Below are 24,658 nucleotides of genomic sequence, written 5' to 3'. Positions count from 1 at the left end.
CATTACCCAGCAGGCCATGCGCATCACGGGCCTGCTGGGAGGAAAAGGAACACACGCGCACTACTGCGCATGCGCGAGCCGCGCCCTGAAAGCAACGCTCGCAATACTGACCTTCGGCTGAGGAGGACGTGTTTGACTCGAGCTCCTGCAGGCACGCCTACGCGGGGCACCGCCCGCCAGCTCAACCCCCGGCCCCGCGTACATGAAAAGCTAAGTACACGTCTTTAACATTAGACAGCTGATTTAGCCCGTGGGAGGGAATCGCACTACGCGCAGAGGAAATAATCTGTTGACATTCTTGGAAGCACGAAAAGACGAGTTAAAGTTTGCATGCAGAGCATGAATACTAACCCGGAGTGGGAGTTAGCTTGGCGGTGAAGCAACCGCATCTTTAACGATTTTAACCCTTAGGGAGCGTTCCTTTGGAACGGCAATTCGCACGCACGTGCACTGACTTTGTTTTGCTATTTGCAGTTATATGTTTGAGCGGACTGCTGAGACTTATCACGCCCATCAACACGAAGAGGCTAAGGACCTAGAATTCCTCAGAACACAGAGCTAAGTGTTTTAGCACCTCGAGTGCATGTTATTGTTTGTTACTATTGTATTGGGTGAAGTGGGGAGTTTGTAATCTGCATACTGGTGGGGATTTACCACGATATGATGTGATGTTGGTGGGTTTGCCTTCATGAAGAAATGAGGGCGAAGTTTATAATGCAAAGGCAGTGAGAGAACCAAGATAGCACTAGAGTATACTATCTAGTGGTGAGTTGGTTAGATGCTCCAATACAAAGGTCTCCACAGGAAGAATTCTGAGAGAATGATAGTTGTGAGAGAGTGTGAGTGAGCAGCTGCAAACAACCAGCAGCAAGTGGAGCGCTGGAGCCGAGGAGCATGTTTTCCTAAAGACCCCCTGCCCATCCATTGTGTTTCCCTAAACCTCTTTCCGGTGATCCTGAACTCCCTCTACCCATCCACTCAACGAACCCTAACCCTCTTTCCCCAGAGGGTTGCGGTGGCCTGTGGTTTCTATTTCCCAGGTGCCAAGACCCAATGGGGAGGGAGGAGTTTGTGCTGCCTCTGCGCCTGTCAAGAGGAGTGAGGATCTGACAGAATTGCGAGCCCACGTATTCTTTCGGCGCCTAGGCAGCACAATTATGGCAGACGTGGTAGCTCTTCTCCAGGACCTGAAGGCCGAATTGGCAGCAACCAGACAGGATTACCAGAATTTAGCAGGTCAAGTCCACACCCTGACTATCCAGACTCAAGCCAAAGCAACGCCCTTGCCCAGACAACCTCCGCCAGTGCCAGTACAAGTGCAGGTAGCCACTGAACCATCCTTGCCTTTAGCTGCCCCAGAGAGATACCATGGGGACCCACAGAATTTTAACCAGTTTATTATGCAGTGTCAGTTGCACTTCTTGACCAAGCCAGGAGTTTTTAGGACCGCACAAGCTCGCACTGCATTCGTAATATCCTATCTCACGGGGGATGCAGCTTCTTGGGCAACACCACTGGTTCACAAGGATGATGCCGTATTGTACGACTGGGATACCTTCTTGGACGAATTCGGTAAAATATTTAACCGTAGGGCAGCAACATTGATTAAAGATCGAGAATTGCTAACGCTGAGGCAAGGAAGCAGAGATTTGGTTTCGTATGTCACAGCTTTTAACCGGTTGGCAGTAGAAACCGATTGGCCCCAGGAAAAGAGAATGGCCCTATTCTATCAGGGTCTAAGGGAGGAGTTGAAAGATTTAGTAGCGCAAGTAGACCCCCAGCCAGAGAACTGCTCCACCATGATAGATCTGGCACTACGTCTAGATCAGAGACAAAGTGAACGTCGCCAAGACCGCAGAAAATGGGACAATAAGCCTATGGTCCGGCTGGATCAACAGAGAAACACCAAGTTAACAGAGAAGGGAACCGAGGAACCAATGCAGATTGGGACCATACGAGGCCCCTTGACGAAAGAGGAAAAAGAGAGAAGAAGGAGAGAGAAGTTGTGTCTCTATTGCGGAAAGTCGGGCCACTTCGTCCGAGAATGCACCAATAAACCATCCGCCAAAGGAACCCCCTTGGGAAACGCCCCAGCTCGTCCTTGAGGGGGGCCAGGGCGAGCGAATCTGAAGATACCCCAAAGATGCTAGCAAACGTACATCACACTCCGTCTGCTCATATTATGCTGGCTTGTCATCTGGATGTTCAAGGAAGGCGTATACCAGTGGTGCTTATGGTCGACTCGGGGGCCACAGGTAATTTCATAGATGATCAAGTAGCTAAAAGACTAGGTCTTTCCTTGGTGACTAAAGAACAGCCAGAACAAGTGAAATCAGTGGACGGATCACCGTTAGTTTCAGGCCCGATCACCCAGCATACGCAGCCCATGCAGCTAGAGTGTGGGAAGGGACATCAAGAAGTTATTGAGTTTGATGTGATTTCTGCACCACAATTTGGATTCATTTTGGGCTTAACTTGGCTAAGACTCCACAATCCAGCGGTGGATTGGGCCGCCGGTACACTACAGTTTTCATCAATGCATTGCCAGACTAATTGTAGTACGGGGAAGTGTTGTCCCCACTTCATCGGAGGCAGTACAGATGTGGTTTTACCTGAAGAGTATGAGGAATATCGGGATGTCTTCAGTAAGGTGGCCGCCGAGACTTTACCCCAACACAGGCCTTTTGACTGTCGCATAGACCTGGAAGCGGGCGCTGTGCTACCTTGTAGCAGGATATACGCACTCACTGAAGCCGAGAATGAGCACTTGAAGGAATACATTGAAACCAATTTGGCAAACGGCTTCATACGGCATTCTACGTGTCCAGTGTCCTCCCCTTTATTCTTCATACCAAAAAAAACGGGAGACTTGAGAACTTGTATCGATTATAGGGCGATTAATCGCATTACCATCAAGAATCGTTACCCGTTGCCCTTAATCCCTGTGTTGTTGGACCAAGTACGAGGATCCACTGTTTACACGAAGTTAGACCTGCAAGGCGCGTATCATCTGGTACGCGTCAGAGAAGGCGACGAGTGGAAAACGGCCTTTCGGACCAAGTTTGGCCTGTACGAATATCAGGTCATGCCCTTTGGGCTGTGTAACGCCCCCGCAGCATTCCAGCACTTTTTAGATGAGGTGTTACGTGGTTACCTAGATGTTTTTGCCATCGTATACATCGATGATATCTTAATCTATTCTCGCAATGCTGCAGAACATCAGGGCCATGTGAAAGCTGTTTTACAAAGATTGGGGGAACATAAGTTGTATGCCAAACTAGAGAAGTGTCAATTTCATCAAACCACAGTTGAGTTCTTAGGATTCATCTTGTCACCTCAAGGCATCACAATGGATCAAAAGAAAGTGCAGGCCATAGCCAACTGGCCCTCTCCGAGTTCTGTGAAGGATGTTCAAACAGTGTTGGGATTTGCCAATTTGTACCGCCGGTTTATTGACGGTTTTGCTAAGAAGGTCCAACCCATTACGCACCTACTACGAAAAGGAGTTCCTTTTCAGTGGAATGAGAAGGCTGAAGCTAGCTTTCAAACTTTGAAGGAAGCATTTGTAACAGCACCAGTGTTGCAACATCCAGACCCTTCTAAGCCTTACATCGTAGAAACCGATGCATCAAGTTATGCGGTGGGTGCTATTCTGTCGCAGCGTGATGACAATGGGCAACTACATCCAGTCGCCTATTACTCACGAACATTGTTACCGGCAGAACAAAATTATGTAATTGCAGACAAGGAACTGTTAGCTATTAAGGTGGCCTTCGACGAGTGGTGTCATCACCTCATGGGAGCCCATCATACTATCACCATCTATACCGACCATTGTAATTTACAGTTCTTGAAATCTGCTAGGGCGCTTAGTCCGAGACAACTCAGGTGGGCCATGCAGTTCTCAGAATATGACTTTGTCGTCACATATCGACCTGGAGTGGAAAACCGAAAGGCAGACATACTCTCTAGGTACCCAGAGACACATTCAGCTCTGTCAAAGACCATAGACGAACCCAAACCCATTGTGGATTCAGCACGAATAATTGGTAGTGTGGTGGTAGACGCCATATTTGAAAAAATCCGGAAGGCCATGTCAGCACAAGATCTGGTGCTATGGGCTAGCAGGGGTCAAGAGCAAACAATCAAGGAGGGGTTGCCATTCTACAAATCAGCACTATACTTACCTACTATACCGCTTCGACAACAAGCCATCAGATGGTGCCACGACTCCCCTTTCGTGGGCCACCCTGGAACACTGAAAACCAAGGAGCTAATCATGCGTCATTTCTGGTGGCCTAGTGTACAAAAAGATGTGAAACAATATGTATCACGATGTGAAACCTGTTTAAGGAACAAAACTGAACACAGAAAACCTGCAGGTCCGCTGCAACCCCTTCCAACTCCTCCGACACCTTGGCACACAGTATCGTTGGACTTAATTGTCGAACTACCACCAAGTCAGGGATTTTCAGCCATACTGGTTGTTGTGGACTACTTAACTAAGATGGCTCATTTCATACCTTGCAAGGGCACACCAACAGCCAGCATGCTAGCAAATCTGTTTTTACAAAACGTGGTACGGCTTCACGGTATACCGTATGGAATAGTTTCAGATCGAGGGCCTCAATTTACTTCGCGTTTCTGGCAGGCCTTTTGCAAGACAGCAGGGATTGATATTCGCTTGTCCACCAGTTACCATCCGGAAACAGATGGTCAAACCGAGAGACTAAATTAGACTTTGGAACAATATTTGCGTTGTCTGACTCAAGGAAAAGAACACGAATGGGCAGAAGTAATCTGGCTGGCCGAACTGGCTTACAACAACGCCATACATGCATCAACCAAGGTCACCCCATTTTATTGTGCCTACGGCTATCACCCACGATTTCAGCCGGTGCCACATGACCCAGTGCCCGAAGTTCCGGCAGTCAATGAAAGACAGAAACATCTGGAGAGCATCTGGCAAGCTGCACAGTGCAATTTAAATCTTGCTAAAGCTACTTATAAACATCATGCGGACAAGAAGAGGAGACCAAGTCCTCAATACCAGGTGGGGGATCAAGTGTGGCTTTCGACACGCAATCTACACCTACAGGGCTCCCACAAATTTAGCCCCCGCTTCATTGGTCCATTTCCGATTAAAGCTCTGGTCGGCCCTGTGGCAGTAAAGTTAATCCTACCCCCATCCATGAAAATACACCCAGTGTTTCACATCTAATTACTAAAACCAGCCCCAGCTTCCATAAGAACCAAGAAACCCCCACCGGTCTTGAGAGATGGCGTCCCTGAATATGAAGTCCACAACATCCTAGACTCACGCCGTAGACAGGGTTCACTTTGGTATTTGGTGGACTGGAAGGGATATGGCCCAGAAGACCGCTCGTGGGAGCCCGCATGTAATATTCATGCTCCTCGGCTCCTCCCCCAATTTCATGCATTAAACCCCACTAAACCAGGACCTGCTGGAGGGAGGGGGAGTACTGTCAGGGCTGGGACAATTGGCAGTACTTTGGGGCTTGTTGGGGGTGTTGGGAGGGCCCTGGGGAGTCCAACCACCTTGTACAGGCATGTTCTCCTTCCATTTCGCAGAGTAAAGGCCCAAGGAAGGAGAACCGCCAAGAGACTACATTACCCAGCAGGCCATGCGCATCACGGGCCTGCTGGGAGGAAAAAGAACACACGCGCACTACTGCGCATGCGCGAGCCGCGCCCTGAAAGCAACGCTCGCAATACTGACCTTCGGCTGAGGAGGACGTGTTTGACTCGAGCTCCTGCAGGCACGCCTACGCGGGGCACCGCCCCCCAGCTCAACCCCCGGCCCCGCGTACATGAAAAGCTAAGTACACGTCTTTAATATTAGACAGCTGATTTAGCCCGTGGGAGGGAATCGCACTACGCGCAAAGGAAATAATCTGTTGACATTCTTGGAAGCACGAAAAGACGAGTTAAAGTTTGCATGCAGAGCATGAATACTAACCCGGAGTGGGAGTTAGCTTGGCGGTGAAGCAACCGCATCTTTAACGATTTTAACCCTTAGGGAGCGTTCCTTTGGAACGGCAATTCGCACGCACGTGCACTGACTTTGTTTTGCTATTTGCAGTTATATGTTTGAGCGGACTGCTGAGACTTATCACGCCCATCAACACGAAGAGGCTAAGGACCTAGAATTCCTCAGAACACAGAGCTAAGTGTTTTAGCACCTCGAGTGCATGTTATTGTTTGTTACTATTGTATTGGGTGAAGTGGGGAGTTTGTAATCTGCATACTGGTGGGGATTTACCACGATATGATGTGATGTTGGTGGGTTTGCCTTCATGAAGAAATGAGGGCGAAGTTTATAATGCAAAGGCAGTGAGAAAACCAAGATAGCACTAGAGAATACTATCTAGTGGTGAGTTGGTTAGAGGCTCCAATACAAAGGTCTCCACAGGAAGAATTCTGAGAGAATGATAGTTGTGAGAGAGTGTGAGTGAGCAGCTGCAAACAACCAGCAGCAAGTGGAGCGCTGGAGCCGAGGAGCATGTTTTCCTAAAGACCCCCTGCCCATCCATTGTGTTTCCCTAAACCTCTTTCCGGTGATCCTGAACTCCCTCTACCCATCCACTCAACGAACCCTAACCCTCTTTCCCCAGAGGGTTGCGGTGGCCTGTGGTTTCTATTTCCCAGGTGCCAAGACCCAATGGGGAGGGAGGAGTTTGTGCTGCCTCTGCGCCTGTCAAGAGGAGTGAGGATCTGACAAGTAGGACCCAATGGTTTATCTAATATGGTAATGAAGAAGATCCCAGAATTGTGGGCCAAGCTCCTTTATGACCTATTTTCAGTGATTGTTGCAGAAAAAATGTTACCGCCGTCTTGGAAGAATTCAGTCCTTGTACCAATAACTATCGCCCTATCTCCCTTCTAGATTTTGATTTATAGTAAGATCTTTATGGGGCTGATCTTATGGGAACTCACAGACTGGGCAGACAAATCTGGATGTTTTCAGAAGTACCAGACCGGATTTCGAAAAAGTTTGGGAACAAAGCTAAATGGCCTGGTAGTTAATTGGCTCAGGGAAGAGTTAGTTGAGACAGGGGAAATTGCTTTTGTTTATGGCTTTGTGGACTGCCATGAGGAAGGATGTGGCAGGGGAACCAGTTTGTAAGCAGCTTTAGGGGCTGGTTGATGCTGAGTGAGTAGTTTCACAATGATTGTAATCTGTTTTTGGCCTGCTTTATGTACTCTATTGGAGTGGTGCAAGTGTTTTTTCAATCGTTTTCGGTGAGCACTGTGTGCTAATATGGTGGGTTTGTCTAGTGTTTTTGTGGCCATTGCCCCTGTTTTTTTCTGTGCTGGCCTGCATCCAAAGGGTGCAGTCCATATGTTGTAGTCCTTTGTTTGTGTCTGGCCTTTTCCCAGTCCCACCCTCCCCTCTTGCAATTGGTTGGAAAAGTCAGGTGTGTTTGTGCTTTGGCTCCAGCAGCCATTTTCCACTTGCTTTGTGGACTGCCATGAGGAAGGATGTGGCAGGGGAACCAGTTTGGAAGCAGCTTTAGGGGCTGGTTGATGCTGAGTGAGTAGTTTCACAATGATTGTAATCTGTTTTGGGCCTGCTTTATGTACTCCATTAGAGTGGTGTGAGTTTTTTTTCCAAATGTTTTTGGTGAGCACTGTGTGCTAATCTGGTGGGTTTGACTAGTGTTTTTGTGGCCTTTTACCCTGTTTTTTCTGTGCTGGCCTGAATCCAGAGGGTGCAGTCCGTGGGTTGTAGTCCTTTGTTTGTGTCTGGCTTTTTCCCAGTCCCACCCTTCCCTCTTGCAATTGGTTGGAAAAGTCAGGTGTGTTTGTGCTTTGGCTCCAGCAACACTTTTGTCACATGTTTACCCTATCCATGCTGTCGCTTTATATACGTATGCCGCTATGTACGCCCCTGGTCCTGCTCTCGTGCTTGGTCGGAGGTGCTTTACTGATAACCACAATATCACACTACTACGCTTACTCTCTCCTATACACCATCATTCAACTAGAACACAGCTATGCTATGACACATTCAGCCTAGCTGTTCTCATACTAACATGACCCCACGAACACCTCATCATCCTAATAAAACAGAGCTAGCTGAGCACATACCGGCTAGCTTAGGCGTCTCCTCAGGCCTAACGCAGCCAGAACTCAGTCTGGGTGTCCACCCTCCAGACTGAACACATCCAACTGGTTTCCTCAGTACCACACCTACTGCTAAGAAGCAGCTATCATGCAACAACCACACCAGCTGCACACATATCCGGTGCGCCCACGCACCATACTACACTCTCTCTCTACTGACTTGAACTGCGGTTCCCGAGGGCGGTCAACCTACCAGCGCTTTGAGGTCATACCAATGATACATAAGGCGCAATATAAATGCCAAGTAACATAACATAACATGGCAACAATAGACTTCAGGCAAGCCTTCGATTGTGTTAACCAAAATCTACTGTGGGTCTTGTTGACGGAATGGGGGATACTTGCTACCCTGCTAGGCATCATGGTTGAGCTCTATGAGCACAGAACTCTACAAGTGAGGTTGGATGGGAGGGGTACCCTGACGGAATGTATTACAGCACAGAGAGGACTCGGTCAGGGTTGTGTTTTGCCTGGTGCCTATTTAATCTCTACTTGTCTGACTTGGGTTCCTTTCCTAAGAGAACTTCATTTGACCACCAAGGTTATTGGTGCTAAATACTGCATACTTAGCCTACGCAGACAATATCATCCTTTTTGATAGGAAACTGGTGTGTCTGCAGCGCCAATTGGACTCAGTAAGAGAATACTCGACCCTGAAAGAATTGTGCATAAATGGGGAAAACACAAATATAGTGAGGATCACAAGTAAGAGTAGAACGAGAATGGCTTATAAATGAACAATGGGGGAAGAGAGTCTGACTCCGACTGAGTCCTTGGTTTATTTGGGATTCAACCTCGATGCAACAGATAATGCTGGGCACAATTTGGATCGATTATTGCGAATGGCAACGCATATGGCTGTTCAGATGAAAAAGATCAGAAATTAATCCAATTAACAAGGTAAAAACATGTTTCTAATGTTGAAAACACGCGATCGCAAGAACGTTGGTGTAGATATTCTCTCAGGCATATATTAATTGGCATGGAGACGGGACGAGGCGGCGCGCAGCAGTCTAGCTACTGCACAAACGCCTCGGGCCCCTCCCCCGTTTACGTGGGAGGGTGGGACTATCTCCATGGTTACATACACACTCTTAGTTATTTTCCTGATGTTGACACTGCGTGCAAGCAGTGCTATCAGTAGATGGACTTGCGCAAAGAGTTCAGTCGGTCGATCCAATATGTTTCTCTTTGGTCTAATCTTTTCTGCAGAACTCTTTGACACCGAAAGGGATCAACGAAGAGATCAACTATATGTGTTTCCTATAAAACATGAGCTGAGTAAGAATTACAGTAGTTTAATTTCAGCATGTAGCGCATGCACTAATATTCTTCACACCGCTTTCCGGCATGGTAGATTTTTGTAATAAGCCTGAAATTGTGTACGTAGCCATGGAGACATCCCTGCTTACCCGCGCACGCAGGTGGGAGGGATACGAGGCAACGTGCAGCAGCTTGGCTGCGGTGCGTCGCCTCATCTCCATGGCAACAGATAAATACTGGAGATAGCATTTGCGCTCGCGCTTCGGCGAGTTGACTTCGCGACTCTGTTCTCCTGAACAAGGTAAGCATACCAGTTACACAGTGCATTATAGTCCTGTGCCGACTTCTAGCCGCACTTACCAGCTCCTTTGTCTTTGATAGGAGCAATGTTCATACGTGCATTCTGCATGCTATTAGAAGATCTTTTTCGAATACACAAGGTACAGCGCTAATTTTAACATATTCTTGTCACACACTAGTTATTTCGATTTTTTCAACTTAGCTGACTGTCAGTTCTCTTTTGTTTGTTTCCATGTCAACTCCTTGGCACACATGGATGGACACTTAAAATATTGGTATGTGATTTTTCTGCCTTTACTTGCATGATTTCAATACATTGATACCTAGTGTTTTGTATACAATTAACTGATAGTGTATGCTAGATATTTTGTACAGCCCTGAAGAAGGTTACAAACCGAAATGCATAGGCATATGTACATGAAACCTTAACCATTATATTTGCCTGTCCTCATTGAATATGAAGGAATAATATTTGAGAAAGAACCAAAGAGGAATGTGAATAAACAGTTCCTTTGTGATAATTCTAACCATTTGTAGTGAAGAATACTAATTATTTTGAACAATTGATCAAAACAATAGCACACACATGTGCAGCCCGGTTAAGGGCTAACTGAGAGCATCAGTTCCAATAGAGTGGAGTCACTCTATTTTTGGTTTCCTCACTAACTTATATTTAAGAATTTGTTTTTAGAATTATGTATTTTGATGTAAAAGTGATGTGTGGATTTGTGTAAGGTTGTATATTTGGCAACCAATGTCACAATAAAAGAAAACAAATAATTATTTTGTTTTGATTTAAAAATATAGTGTTCGCAATGATAATTGTAATGACTACTAGTGTTTGTGATTAGATCTTTAAATTAAATTATTTTATATGTGGCATGCAAGTATGGATTACATGTTCATTGTTTATATGATGTTGGAAGTTTTAATATAGCGGATATGGACAACCATATTTTCTATGGATCTTGTTGTTCATAGTTTGTGTCCATTTGGTGCTGTAGACAATTGTCAATAGCAGTGAGTACTGAACCACATGGCTTTACATTAGAGGGAATTTGTTTTATTTGCGTGATAATTGTAAATATGGGCAAAGTGACTTGGTTTCTTGCAGCGATTTCGATTTGTTGTACCAGAGGCGTAGGCAATGCTGTGGAGCTAGATTTGCATTGCAGATTTCTCAGGTGTTGTTAAAAATTGCAGGTGGGGCGTTTAGCGGGACATCAGCACTGTTTGTTTTCTTTTTGGGTAATGTTTTGGTCCATTTCTTTTTTTGTGTTTAGGATTAATAGTTGTTAGCTGTTTTTAATTTTTTTATTATGACTTTTTTTAGGGCCTTATGCATTTGCGAGAAATGCTGTGCATATGGTGATGATAAGGTGCTACATTCTGTACACTAGGTAAGTGTGCAGTTATTGTGGATATCAGGTGTATACATTCTTTTAGATGTACATATGCAGGCCAAAGCTACATCCCGCCTTCCATTGATGAATACCTTTGCTCCAATGACAGCAATGGCTGCATCCAAATGCAATCTTCATAAGGTATATACGTTTACTGCAGAACCTGCAGTGATGGGAAACGTTTTACTTGTTTATACATTTTTTTTTAAAAGCAGGAATCGTACAATTATCTGGTAAATGAGTTTTCGTTGTTGTCAAACGTCATTTTTACTGACTCTATAAACATGTTGCTGGCATATTTCTGAAAACCTGCAACGTGGCCTGTGATGCAGCTCATGGCGCCATTAACCAAGCCCTGTTTTACATTTACTTTTCTAAGCAAAACATGGCGGTGCATGTAGACATTTAAAGGACGGTTCAGGGCAGCTGATCTGGATATTTTAAGCGCATATAGTTTTGTGATATTCTTTTTCATTTATTGTACTTGTTTACTTGAGTGTTTGGATGTGTTCAAGGGCTTTTAATGCAATCATGTGTTGATGTTGTTCATGGATCATTTCAGATGTTAAATAAACAGTCATCCAAAGTTACATTGGGCATATGTTCCCCTCCTTCTTTACATAAAATGGCGTATGTGTGTGATGCAGCAACATTGTCGATACTGAGTTTTTTTAATTTCTGAGAGTATTTAACAAGATATAGCTTTTTTCTGTTATTCTTTCAGTTCAAACGTCTTTAAGTGTGTTGACGTATTGAGTTAATTCAAAGTAGTTAAAGTAACTTCACAGATGTAGGACATTCACCCCAACTCACCTTCTCAGAGCGCCCCGCAGACTTCGGCACTCCTTCCCGTTTCCGCCAGTCAACCTCGGTTCCATTCGAAGACTTCTCTTTGGGCTACAAAAGTAAAGGGCAATTGTGAGAGCGCACACATATCAGACCCCCTTCAAAGTCCCATAGAGAACGGGTGCTCTCATGTAACACACAAATTACTGGTAGGATCTACAGAAATACTGAACCAGCTCTAGGTGGTTGGACCAACTTTAAATTCCATTTTAGTTTAGAAAAATCAGTTCATCCGTTCTAAAAAACATGAATGTATATTGTTCTCTATTTAATCAGCAGACAGTTCACGGACTCACATTTGTATCTGTAATGCAGGATTGTGATTGGTGGAGGGCCGCATCACTGTATTGAATCTGGCACCCATCTTGTACATAGGAACCCTGATGCAAAGATGTTTTGAGGTTATATTGGTGCCCTACGGGACACGGCTTTATCCTAGAAAGGGTAAGGGCATGGCCCAGACAGAAATATGGGGCATGGTAATGCACACTACTACGGCTTTTAAAGTAGTAGCAACAGTTGGTGTTTCTAGGGGCAGCAGACCCAGTTCTGTGTCTCTGGACCTTGAGCACATGAATGCACACCATTCGGATCTTGGAGGTGCCATTTGCCAATGATAAAACTGCAGGCATTGCAGCTAAGGTCACTGTGCATTGAGCATGGTCACAGCTACACTGCATGGCCGTTGGCTATGCCTCAATCACAGTGACCGTTTCAGCAATGCCTTCAGTAGCCAAAGGGCAAGCAGTGCAGGCACAACAGTTTACTGTCCGTAGTGTAAGTCACTAAGTTGTCATAAGCACTGGGTTGTGGGTACTGTTCACAAGGGTAATGACTTAGGCCATGACCATAAGCCGTGTGCAGCATAAAGTAGACAGTGCATTTGGCCACAGTTCATTCCAACTCTAGGCACATTGGGACCTTTGCAGGATCTCTATGTGTCTGGCCGCAGGACATGCCCACTGGACAGAAAAGGGTGCCTTGAAGGTCCCCAGCTTTGCGCTTTGCTGCAGGGTATGTTAGCATTTATAATAATAAAATAACTATTTTCTGAAAAAGTTTAAGCATAGTTTTGCTTAAACTATTCTTATAAAATCGATAGGATTTTACTCAAAAAATCTTGACTTGGAGGTATGCTGTTGTTGAAGTGCAAAATAGCAAACCCTTAAAAATCATCAGTTATAGTTCCAAAAATGACCATAACACAGCCATCCCCGTTCATTGCTCATGTCACAGGACATGCATGTACCTACTGCGCTGTATGTCACGAGGAACAAAAATAGCTACAGAAAAACAGTAGTACCCCAGATTGCTTATGTTGGGATTTACTCTTGATTTGAGGGCCAGCAAAAAAACAAAGCCCAGATGAACTTCAAAAATAATGCTCAACACACCCGGCCTTTGGGAGCACAAGTGCACTACAGGCAAAACGCTATCTGAGTTTTCTATATTCATTGTCATCGCAGTGACCTACTGTTCCAGCCCTGCTTCTAAGTGATGATTATTTGGGGACGTCTCGCTTTATTATCAGAATATGACCAGTATTCTGCAATGGCCTTGCAAAACGTGTTATGCCTTTTACTGTCATTTTAATATAACATCAAACAAACGACAAAAAGCCTTGACAGGCTGCTCGCTATGCATGTACCCTCACGATGCAGATATTCTGAGCAAGCATGCCTATCTTGAATTGTTAACAAGCGCTGGGTAAACATACACTAGCATACATGTTCAAACCCTCACTATTGTGGTTCAGCATATTGCTAATCGATTGGCCCAATAGCCATGGCCACTGGCCATGTCACACCATTCATTTGTTACCAAACACCCATTGCCCAGTAGGTACTGCATATGTTGAACCTTTTGTTTTCTAACTCGTTATTCCTGCGATCATTTCACAGTGATCATTTCCAATGACAGAAGTTCCTGCGTTAGAGTGGCGGTTCACCGATTCCTGCGATAACGGGAAAAAGTGCTCAGAATTAAAAAGTCTTCCATGTCCTGTGAGGACACAGGCATTTAACATGTGCCCCCCTTCTTTTTTCCAAGTCCCCTCACTCCACTCAATTGCTTTTTCCTTCCCAAACCCTTTCCCATTACCCCCTATCACTTATTGCTTCGTGTGTTGCATTTTTTTCTTCTGAGCGTGTCTTGCGGCTTTGCAGCTGTAATGTTGTGAGATTCATGTGGTCTTCCCCTGATAAACCGAAAATGTTCTACCTGCAACTGTCTCCCCAGCAAACCCCCAAATCTCCAACTATACATGGTGTCTTCTTTCCCATTCCCGACATCTAGCCTAATGTGATTGCTATTGCTATTGGTATTTCTATAGCGCCTACAACCAGGCCTTCTAAGCACTATAATTCGAAACAATCAGTGTTCCTTCCGCTAGGAGAAGAGATATGAGTCTCTTTCTGATGGCAAGAACGTTATTAGACTCTGTAAGGTCGTTGGGGAGTTCATTCCAAAGTTCGATGGCATACTTTTTCCTCCTCCAAATAGTGTTTTGAGTTCTTTTATTTGCGGCTTCTCACGACAATACCGTGGGAATCACTCACATTGAGCGAGCAAAAAAATAAATATACATGAAGGTTTTAAGGAACAGGGGACACCCCCATGTCTCTGCTGAATATTTTAAATACTACTGCATGGATTTACCCCAAACCAGGCAAGGAAATTAAGTCAGCGCTTTGTGCCCAAATTGTTTCTTATTTGGTCCAATTTGCCAAGCGGGTTTCATGCTACGGCTGTTTGAAAAACTTCAATTTTTCTCTATGAGATTTACCCCAAACCTGTCCCAGAAATTGAGACAATGCTTTGTGCCCAAGTTGTTTCTCTTTTGGGCCAATTCTGTCCAGCAGTTTTTGCGCTTCGGCTGAACAAAAGTTTGTCATTTTCTCTATGATAATATGAATATGAATGGTAGAAGGCAGAAAACTGTGTTTTTGTAACTTTTTAATTTCTTAGTGAATCCTTCCCAGAATTTCCAGTCTGGGGCTGGGGGGGGGGGGGGATCGTGACAAACATTTTGTTTGGAGAATATCAGCCAAATCCATCCTGCAAGTCAAAAGATATTAGCAATAGTATATTCGCATTTCTGACAGATCAAGTCATTCACCTTAACTACAGGGTGGTTACCGCTACCCTATATTATACACACACATACATATAGATGTGTGCATATATTATAGGGTGGCTATAGCCGCCCTATACTTAAGGTGAGTCGGATTCCCATAGGAACCCCTTAAAAATCTATCGTTAATAACGTTTGATTCGAGTAACTGATTCGACTGAAATTTGGAAAGTGATCAAGGAATCACGGCTCCCCCCAGACTGCAAATAGTTATTAAGAAGACAAAAGTGCGGCCTACTTACCATTAATTTTCCCATAAACAAACAAGGTTAATTTTTGCCAAAGCGCACAGCCCAAACTGCTGGATGGATTTGGACCATGTCCGAAACAACTTGGGAACGAAGCATTGACTTGCGATCCATGCGTGTTTTAGGGTTATTCCCTGCAGTAGTTATTTAAATATTTGACGGAGAAGGGGTTGCCCCTTCTCAAAAATATATAGCTATATCTCAGGGATTTACCTGAAACCGGGGGTTTTTAGGAATGAAACAACCGCAATCGTGTTTTTCTCTCGATGTGAGAGATATCCGTGGCTGTAGCCGTGGACATGGGAAAAGTAAACTCAATAAAAAAGCTATGTGCAGGTCACAAAACATGCAAATGCCATGAGGCTAGAAGTGGGAGGTGGCTAGAGGGTACCAAATGAAATTTGGGAGTTGAAGGGGCTCTAGGTACTGAGTTTGCAACACAAAGCTTTCTGTAGCCTCCGCTATAGCCTCAAATAGCTGAAATCTCAAAGCAAACTGCATCACAGAAACAGTTTGTGTTGTGGGGGAAAGGGAGAGAGCACAGGAGGTGAGGAGTCCATCTAGGGAGTGGGGGGAGCTGGAACAGATGAGGGGGGGCACTTGGTCAGAGTCTGGGGGCAGGAAAGCATTTTTTCCAGCTGATTTAAAGGACTACGGATAGCCAAGGGTATGTGTAGTTCAGTACCCGCGGTTAGTTTTTTGTTTTTGTTTTAAAAGAAATATTTTTAAACCTATAGTGACATTGGGGGTGAACAATCACTGGCCATGGCTAAAGGCCATGGCCAGTGACACAATTGCCATCCAGGCCTCCCATCCATGCATTAACCAGGACAGACCCTGCTCAGCTTCAAAGTGAGGAAGGGGCCAGCCTCCTGAGGACATGTTTCCCGATAAATGAGCCAAAGTTACAAGACCACTTAGAGAAACAGGCCGGCTCTTCCCTTGCTTTGAAGCTAAGCAGGATAAGTCCTGCTTTGAAGCTAAGCAGGGTCAGTCCCGGTTATTGCCTGGATGGGTGACCGAATGGGAATCCACATAATTTTTTTTTAAACCATACTACTGTCAGTCCTTGAAAGTTATGCATTCAGAGACCATTTCTTGCCTTTTGCTGAAGTGCATTCTGGTATTTGTAGTCTCCCAGTCAATAATACAAATCAAATCGATATTTTTACAGCAACAGTGGGTTTCCCATCCCGGCAGTAACTGAGACCTACCCTGCTTAGCTTCAAAGTGAGGAAGGGGTCAGCCCCCTAAGGCCATGTTGCCTAATAAATTAGCCCACCTTAGAAGACCACTTAGAGAAACATTGCCTAAGAGGGCTGGATCCTTCCTCACTTTGAAACTAAGCAGGGTTGGTCCCGGTTACTGCATGGATGGGAGACAGTCTACAGTCCTGAATGCTGTGTGTTGTCTTAGTTTTAAATACCTCATAACACCCAGCATCCACATTATTTTTTTTAAAACCGTGCTACTGTCATACATTGATACTGTCATACATTTTGCAATCCTAGACATTGGTGCAGTTATTTTCCCCTGATTGTGGCTGCTTTTCAGGGCACAAGTAAAGGACCCTTGTCGGTGTACAGCTTAACTTTTTTTCAGAGGGCGGACCCAACCCTTTGGGTTTTTTTGAGGTTGGCAAGCTTGCTCAAGTATTTGGCTACCAGGATTTTACTCAGGTTGTCATGTTCCCAGTGCAGACGCTTACCCACAACAAGCACTTGTTTCGTATTGGGAATTTGTTTTTCATGGAATATTTCACGACAGAATTGCTGGGTTTAAACGGTGAGCACATTCCATACTTTGCCAGCATATTTATTGGAAGATTTCCTCTCTCAGGTTATTTTTCTGGTGTTCATTACTTTTTTAAAGTCCAATGCTATTTTGTGTTGCGCACTTTCTTCTAAGGAGAAGGTCAATTGAACTACATTGGTATATTTCACTTTAAAATATATGGTCACTTACTGTGCGTATATTCATGGGTGCCAGCTTTTGATTTTCGCTATGCGGGCAAAAGTACCTTGGCATATGTTATTCTTGCAGCTGATCATTTTTTACTATTTTCCGTGCTGCTTAAATGTGTTTTTTTGGGGTTGTGCGATGTATCACAACAGTTACGAAGAGACCAGCCATAAAACAAGTGGCTAGTAGCATGCTGCTTAACCAAAGTGTGTGATCCTCTGCAAATAAGTTAATTTCACTGTGCACCGACTAAAAACATTGCTAGTTCTCAAAGCCTACAATCTTTTAAACATAATTTTAAAAAAATAGATTTGTTTACAACTACAATGGGTTTCCCTACCATGCAGTAACTGGAACCGACCCTTCTGTGCTTCAAAGCGAGGAGGGGACAGCCCCCTCAGGCCATGTTGCCTAATAAATGAGCCCACCTTACAAGACCACTTATAGCAGCATGGATCCTTCCTTGCTATGAAGCTAAGCAGGGCCGGTCCTGGTTACTGCATGGATAGGAGACAGTCCACTGTCCTGAATGTGTTTTCCTAGTTTTAAATATTTCATAACACACAGCATCTGCATTATTTTTTTTAAACCGTGCTACTGTCAGTCCTTGAAAGGTTTGCACTCAGAGACCATTAATGTGCCTTTTGCATAATTGCATTCTGGTATTTGTAGTCTCCCAGCCAAGATGGGAGGCTGGGGGGGGGCAATAATACCACAATTGTACATTTTTTGCCTAACATAGTTTTACAAGGATTTATATATCTGAGTGACACTATGATATGTGCAATTTTCAAGTTATCTTTATAAAGTACAGTATTGTTGAAAGCCAGACATGGGGGTGAGGAGGGGAAATGATGAGAGGGCAAGGAAATCATGAGTATTTGTCCACAATGTGGCAAGAGAGTTTGCAATCCTGGACACTGGTACAGTTATTTTCCCCTAATTGTGGCTGCTTTTCAGGGCACATGTAAAGGACACATGTGGGTGGACAGCATAACCTTTCTTCAGAGTGAGGATGCAACCCCTTGTTATTTTTTGGGTTGGCAAGCTTGCTCGAGTATATGGCTACCAGGATTTTACTCAGGTTGTGATGTTCCCTGTGCAGAATCTTACTCACAAGACCACAAGCACTTGTTTTGTATTAGGATTTCGTTTTCCAGGGAATATTTCACAACAGATTGCTGGGTTTAAAAGGTGAGCACCTTTTATACTTTTCCAGCATATTTATTGGATAATTTCCTCTCTCAGGTTATTTTTCTGGTGTTCATTACTTTTTTTTAAAGTCCAATGCTATTTTGTCTTGCGCACTTTCATCTAAGGAGTAGTTCTATTGAACTACATTTGTATATTTCACTTTAAGATAGATGTTCAATTACTGTGCATATTTTCATGGGTGCCTGCTTTTGATTTTACTATGTGGGCAAAAGTACCTGGGCATATGATATTTTTGCAGCTGGTCATTTTTTTCCCTTTTAGGTGCTGCTTAAATACAGTTACTTGGGGCTGTGTGATGTATGACAACAGTCACCAAGAGCCCGGCCATAAAACAAGGGGCTTGTAGCACGCTGCTTAACCAAAGTGTGTGATCCTCGGCAAATAATTTAATCACACATGGCATTAACTAAAAACATTAGGAGTTCTCAAAGCCTGCAAATAGATATTTTTTACAGCTACAGTGACATAGGGGGCGAAAAATCACTTGTGGCCCAGGTCTGCCATCCATGCAGTAACCAGGACGGACCCTGCTTAGCTTCAAAGTGAGGAAAAGGCCAGCCCCCTCAGGTGCTAATAAATGAGGCAAAGTTACAAGACCACTTAGAGCAACATGGCCTGAGGGGGTCGGGGTGGCCCCTTCTTCACTTTGAAGCTAACCAGTACTGTACGTATAATCATGGGGGCCAGCTTTTGAATTTCGCTATGGGTGCAGAAAGTACCTGGCCATATTTTATTCTTGCAGCCGGTCATTTTCCCCCATTTCCGTGCTGCTTAAATGTGGTTAGTTAGGGTCATGTGATGTATCACAACAGTCACCAAGAGACTGGCCATAAAAGAAGGGGCTTGGAGCATGCTGCTTAACCAAAGTGTGTGGTCCATGGAAAATAATGTAATCCCACTGCGCATTGCCTAAAAACATTGAGAGCTCTCAAAGCCTGCAATCCGAAAGCCAATGACTAGTGGTCTGGTAGTGTTTTAAAATGGACAGAGGGCACTGCCTCACTGACCATGGCCAAAGACCATGCTAGTGGCCTGGAAGTGTTCTATAAAATCTATGGAATAACAAAACCCTTGAAATTCAAGGAAAAACTTTAGTGGCAGGGACGGTAAGGGGAGCAATACATTGTAACAAAATCTTTGATATTCAAGGAAAACACTTTAGTTGCAGGGACGTTAGGGTGAGAACTTAAAGCAACAAAACCCCTGAAATTCAGCTAAAGCCACCTTAACTTCGAGCCCCCTGTTGTGCAGCCTATGATCGCAATGATGACATCACAGAACACATCATTGATGACATCACTAATTACATGTTGTATGAGAACACTGATGACATTACAAATCACATCACTGATGCCATCACTGCTGACAACACTAATTACATTGACTATAACTGATTACATCAATAATGGAATCAGACATAACATTGTTTATAAGTTAGCTCATGAAAACTTTGATGACCTTAATAACAATTTAGGCCATTGTCTTGGCCATGACAAAGGCTGGGGTCAGTGGCCAGCACTAAAGGCCATGGCTAGTGGTCGGTTAGTGTTCCAAAATAACAATGTGCATTGTTAAAAGCCATGCCTAGTAGCCCATCACTGTTTTAAAATATACAGTGGGCAACGTTGAAAGTTGTAGTCGGTGCCAATGGCTAAATGCCATAGCTAGTGCCCATTAATAGGTTAAAATATACAGTCGGCACAGCCAAAGGCCATGGCCAATGGCTAGTATTGTGTTGAAGACCATGGCTAGTGGCTGGTTAGTGTATATAATATACAGTGGGCACGGCCGAAGGCCATAGCTCGTGGCTGGTTAGTGTTGTATAATGCACAGTGGGCATGGCCGAAGGCCATCGCTTATTGCATTTTATTATTTTCAAATATACAGTGGACATGGCCACAAGATGTACAAACTGCTCAAGGTCAAAGTCCACGGCTAGTGGCCCATTTATATGTTAGAATATATGATGGCACAGTCAAAGATTGTGATCACTGGCCAGTATTCTGCTAAAGTCTATGGCTAGTGCCTGACCAGTGTGTATAATATACAGTGGACAAGGTTGAAAGCTCCATCCACTGTAAAGGCCAAAATCTGTGGTTGGTAGCCTGTTAGTGTTTTAAAATATTCAGTGAACATGGGCGAAGGTTGTGACCACTGTCCATAACCGAAGGGCATGACTAGTACCCCTTCATGTGTAATAAACATATTTGGCCCTGCACACGGACCATGGTTGAAGGCCATATGCTTAATTCCAGTTACTGTTGTAATGTAATTAGTGATGTCATCAGTGATGTGATCTGTCGTGTCCTCATTGTGGTCATAGGCTGTGCAACAGGGGGCGTGAAGTTAACGTGGCTTTAGCTGAATTTCAGGGGTTTCTGTTGCTTTAAGTTCTCACCTTAATGTCCCTGCAACAAAAGTTTTTTTGACTTGAATATATATATATATATATATATATATATATATATATATATTTTCACAGAAATGTTTTTGTTAAAGGGGCGTTATAGTTTAGTTGCACTAATAAAAACCTATGAATTTCAGTGAAAAAACTTTGTTAATGGGTCGTTATGGTTACAAGTAAAACCGAAAACCTCCAGAAATTTTCCAGTTATGGTAAGCTAAGCAACCATAACTCGCGCCACTGCAAAGAGTAACAACCAGGACATCAAAGATGACATCACAAATGCAAATCCATCCAGGGATTTGGGCTGCAGGCACAAGCAAAACATTTTTCCATTGCGTCTATGAAGATTTCAAAAATGTTGAGACCCCCCTATAACTTTGCCCCCCCCCCCCGGACGAAACCACATCAAAATTTGTGAAATCGTTCTGAGGTGGCCATATTAAACTTTGTTTGCAAAGTTTGGTGAGGATTTGTTAAACAACGCCAAAGTTATAAGCCGCCCAGAAAGTGCTCTTTCTATGAGTTGAGCAACTTAACCATAAATACAGGGCCGCTACCGCAGGCACTGTAATTACGGTGTGTCAGTCACCACACTATAGTTAAGGTGCGTAGCTAGTTCCAAGAAACCCGAAAATGTGATTGCAAATAACTTTTGACTTGCAGGACGGATGTAGCTGATATTTTGCAAACAAAATGTTTGTGACAGGACATTTTGGGGAAGATTCATTAAACAATGAAAAAGTTATTAAGAATGCCAAAAAAAGCTCCCTACTCCCAATCATGTTTGCATAGAGAAAAAGTCACAATTTCTGTGAAGGGCAAAAACCACTGGATGGTATTGGACCAAATAAGAAACAACTTGGGCACAAAGCGTTGAGGGAAGGGCCTGGGGCTATTCCATCCAGTAGTTTTTCAAATATTTGATGGGGAAGAGGGTGCCCCCTTCTCCCAAAATTATAGCTACTTTTTTCCCATGGTGCTTTGCAGCAGTGGCTTTTCATAAATTAAACATCAACCATTTTTCTTTTGCTCGATGCGAGAGTAGAAAAAGTATGAAATCAAATCATGCTACGGGTGGGGAGAGGGAAGAGGACAGCATGTTAAGTTGGGGAGTTGGGGGTGGTCTGTGGAGCCAGTTACAGCTTGAATGCCTTCGCAGTACTGTGATAATACCCTAATAATTACTGTGGTAATAACGGGGTAGGGGGAAAGCATCACAGATAAAACAGGGTGTTATCCGATAATTACTCCAGTAATTATTGGGGGGACGGAAACTGAGGGAAAAAAATAAATGGGGGTGAAAAAACATTTGCTGGGGAAAATGGGTCTTTGTGCCAGTGGCCCTGGCCACTAGGCCCCAAAGATACCTATGGTGCAACATTCAGGGCCAAAGGCCGTGGCTAGTGGGCACCAAGGAAACGTAGAGGTGCAGCATGTACAGTGGCCACTGCCGAAGGCCATGGCTAGTGGCCCTTGAATAAAATATGATATAACAAAACTCTTGAAGTTCATTGAACAAACTTTAGTTCAGGAGGCAGTTAAGGAGATCAGATTTAACGCAACAAAACCCTTGCAATTCCGTGGATGTTGGAAGTGATGATCATTTTAACTCGGCTTCCCCCCGTTGCAAAACCCATGAGTATATACATAACAGATGGGATTCACAATGATAAACAAAATTAGAGGCTGGCAATATAGCTCTGTGGGTTGAGCACTCGCTGCTGTGACCTGTGTGTGATCTGCAGGTCGCAGGTTCAAATCCTGGCAAGGTTAACTCAGCCTTTTATCCTTCCGAGGTCGATTGCTGAGTAACAACTCCTGTCAGGGGATATTGTATATGTATTCTATACAAAGTGCTTAGGCATAAGAGATAAATAAATAACCCATTAATAGATTGTAGGGGTCATCAACAGGGGGACACCAAGTTAAGATGATCATCATTGTCCCGGGAGGATAGCTCAGCGGGAACGTGCTCCCCTTGGAAGCAAGACGACACGAAGCAACACAGGTTTGATCCCCGGGTCCACGCTTAGAAACCTCTGGGTATTCAAGCGCGTTATAAATATGCAACTAAGACAAAAACTCCTGTAACAGTGCCTCGATGCCCCTGGGCTGTGTGAGCTCTTTAAAAATGCAATAAATAAATAAATCACTGCCCATATTTGCTGAATTTCAAGGGTTTTGTTGCCGTAAATCTCATCACCTTAACTGTCCATTAAGTTTTTCAATGAAAATATATATATTTTTTGTTTCAGTGAAAAAACCTTAGTTGAAGTGATGTTAAGGTGATGAATTAACGCTATAAAACCCCTGCAATTCGGCAGGTGCTGTAAGCTATGCCACTTTAACTATGAGGCCCCCATTGCACAGCCTTTAAGCACTGTGATGACATCAAAAAGTACATCAATCATGATATCACATATGACATCACTCATGGCATCATGAGTGAATCACTGGTACTGCGCAGATCAGGCGTGGAAGAAAGAGAGACGCAACATTTTAAAAAACGTGTTTCTGCATACAAGGGTGGATTCAGGTGCAAAACTTGCTTGGAGTTTTCATTTAAAAAACAATCCCTGTGATATGGCGAAATATCTGTGTAAACTTCCCGCATATTTACATTTCCTAGTACGTCGCACTTGTGCATTGACATTACACTGTGTCTGCCATTGACAGGCACATTTTTATACACAGTCACCCTGACATCTACATTTGCAGTCACTACAAGCATTCACTGAAAGCAGAAAAATGTGTGCCCATTTTTGACAATACTTGCAACATGTACAGCCCTTCCACTTAACTGTACTTCCTAGCTTCGGATGGCATGTCAAAGGCCATCACTTATGACATCATTTCAGAAATCTAGCAAGACACCACCTGCGACTTTCTCAATTACTTTATTCGTAAGTACCAGCCATGGGGAAACATTTTTGACTGTATTTGACCATATAGGACAGATGCAGAATACATTGTATTTTCTGAAGGTCTGAAAACATTTGTCAAACATTGTAAATAATAGTTGGGGAACTATGGACACTTGATATTGTATGTAGAAAACTGCATTTTCAAGTTCAATATTGCAAAATTCTGCAAGTTTTGGATGTCTGGAGATTTTAGATTACAGGCTGTACTACCCCTACCCAGCATAGGCAATGGTGAAGGATCATGGCAGTCGCAGTCCAAAACATGTGTCGGAATGCCAGCTCCAAGCCATGGAACTAAAACTATTACAACTTCTATCTATCGATTGTGTTAACTACTCTAGTCCTGATAACTATGTATCTTCACAAGATGAAGGTTTTATTTTAACCTGGATAACCATTACAGGCCACCTGCCCGAACCTTTACTCTGGTGTGTAAGAATTCCTTGGTTGTATATTTACAGTATTTTTAAATGCAAACTCCAAGCAAGCTTTCCAGCTGAACCCACTCTGATATGCAGAAATACGTCTGATCTGCTGTACCAGTGATGTCACTCATGATGCCATAAGTGATGCAATATGTGATATCTTCAGTGATGTCATTTGTGATGACATCAGGGTGCCTATAGGCTGCACATAATTAAGGTGGCATAGCTGGTTTTGTGGCGTTAAATCACCACATTAACATCACCATAACTGTCCCGTAACTAAAGTTTATTCAATGAATTTCAAGGGATTTGTTATGCTATACTTCCCGACACCTTCGATTCTGCCTTTTTTTTCTGCTAACATGACTGATGACATATCAGTTA

General features: G+C 43.9%; 1 protein-coding gene across 4 annotated transcripts in view; it reads right to left on the bottom strand.

Annotated features, from left to right (window-relative positions):
- The window catches only part of TRIOBP (TRIO and F-actin binding protein), a 996,124-nt gene that overhangs the window by 639,336 nt on the left and 332,130 nt on the right, over window positions 1-24,658 (bottom strand). For all 4 annotated transcript variants that reach the window (XM_069653056.1, XM_069653053.1, XM_069653054.1 and 1 more), the window contains one exon: window positions 11,928-12,011. In XM_069653056.1, the coding sequence (XP_069509157.1) occupies window positions 11,928-12,011 (84 nt within the window). The remainder of the gene's footprint in view (window positions 1-11,927; window positions 12,012-24,658) is intronic.

The sequence above is a fragment of the Ambystoma mexicanum genome, chromosome 3q (genome assembly GCF_040938575.1).
Source record: "Ambystoma mexicanum isolate Mex_15411 chromosome 3q, UKY_AmexF1_1, whole genome shotgun sequence".
Taxonomy (NCBI): domain Eukaryota; kingdom Metazoa; phylum Chordata; class Amphibia; order Caudata; family Ambystomatidae; genus Ambystoma; species Ambystoma mexicanum.
The sequence above is the reverse complement of the archived record's forward strand: the minus strand, read 5'-3'. Positions and strand labels throughout refer to the sequence as shown.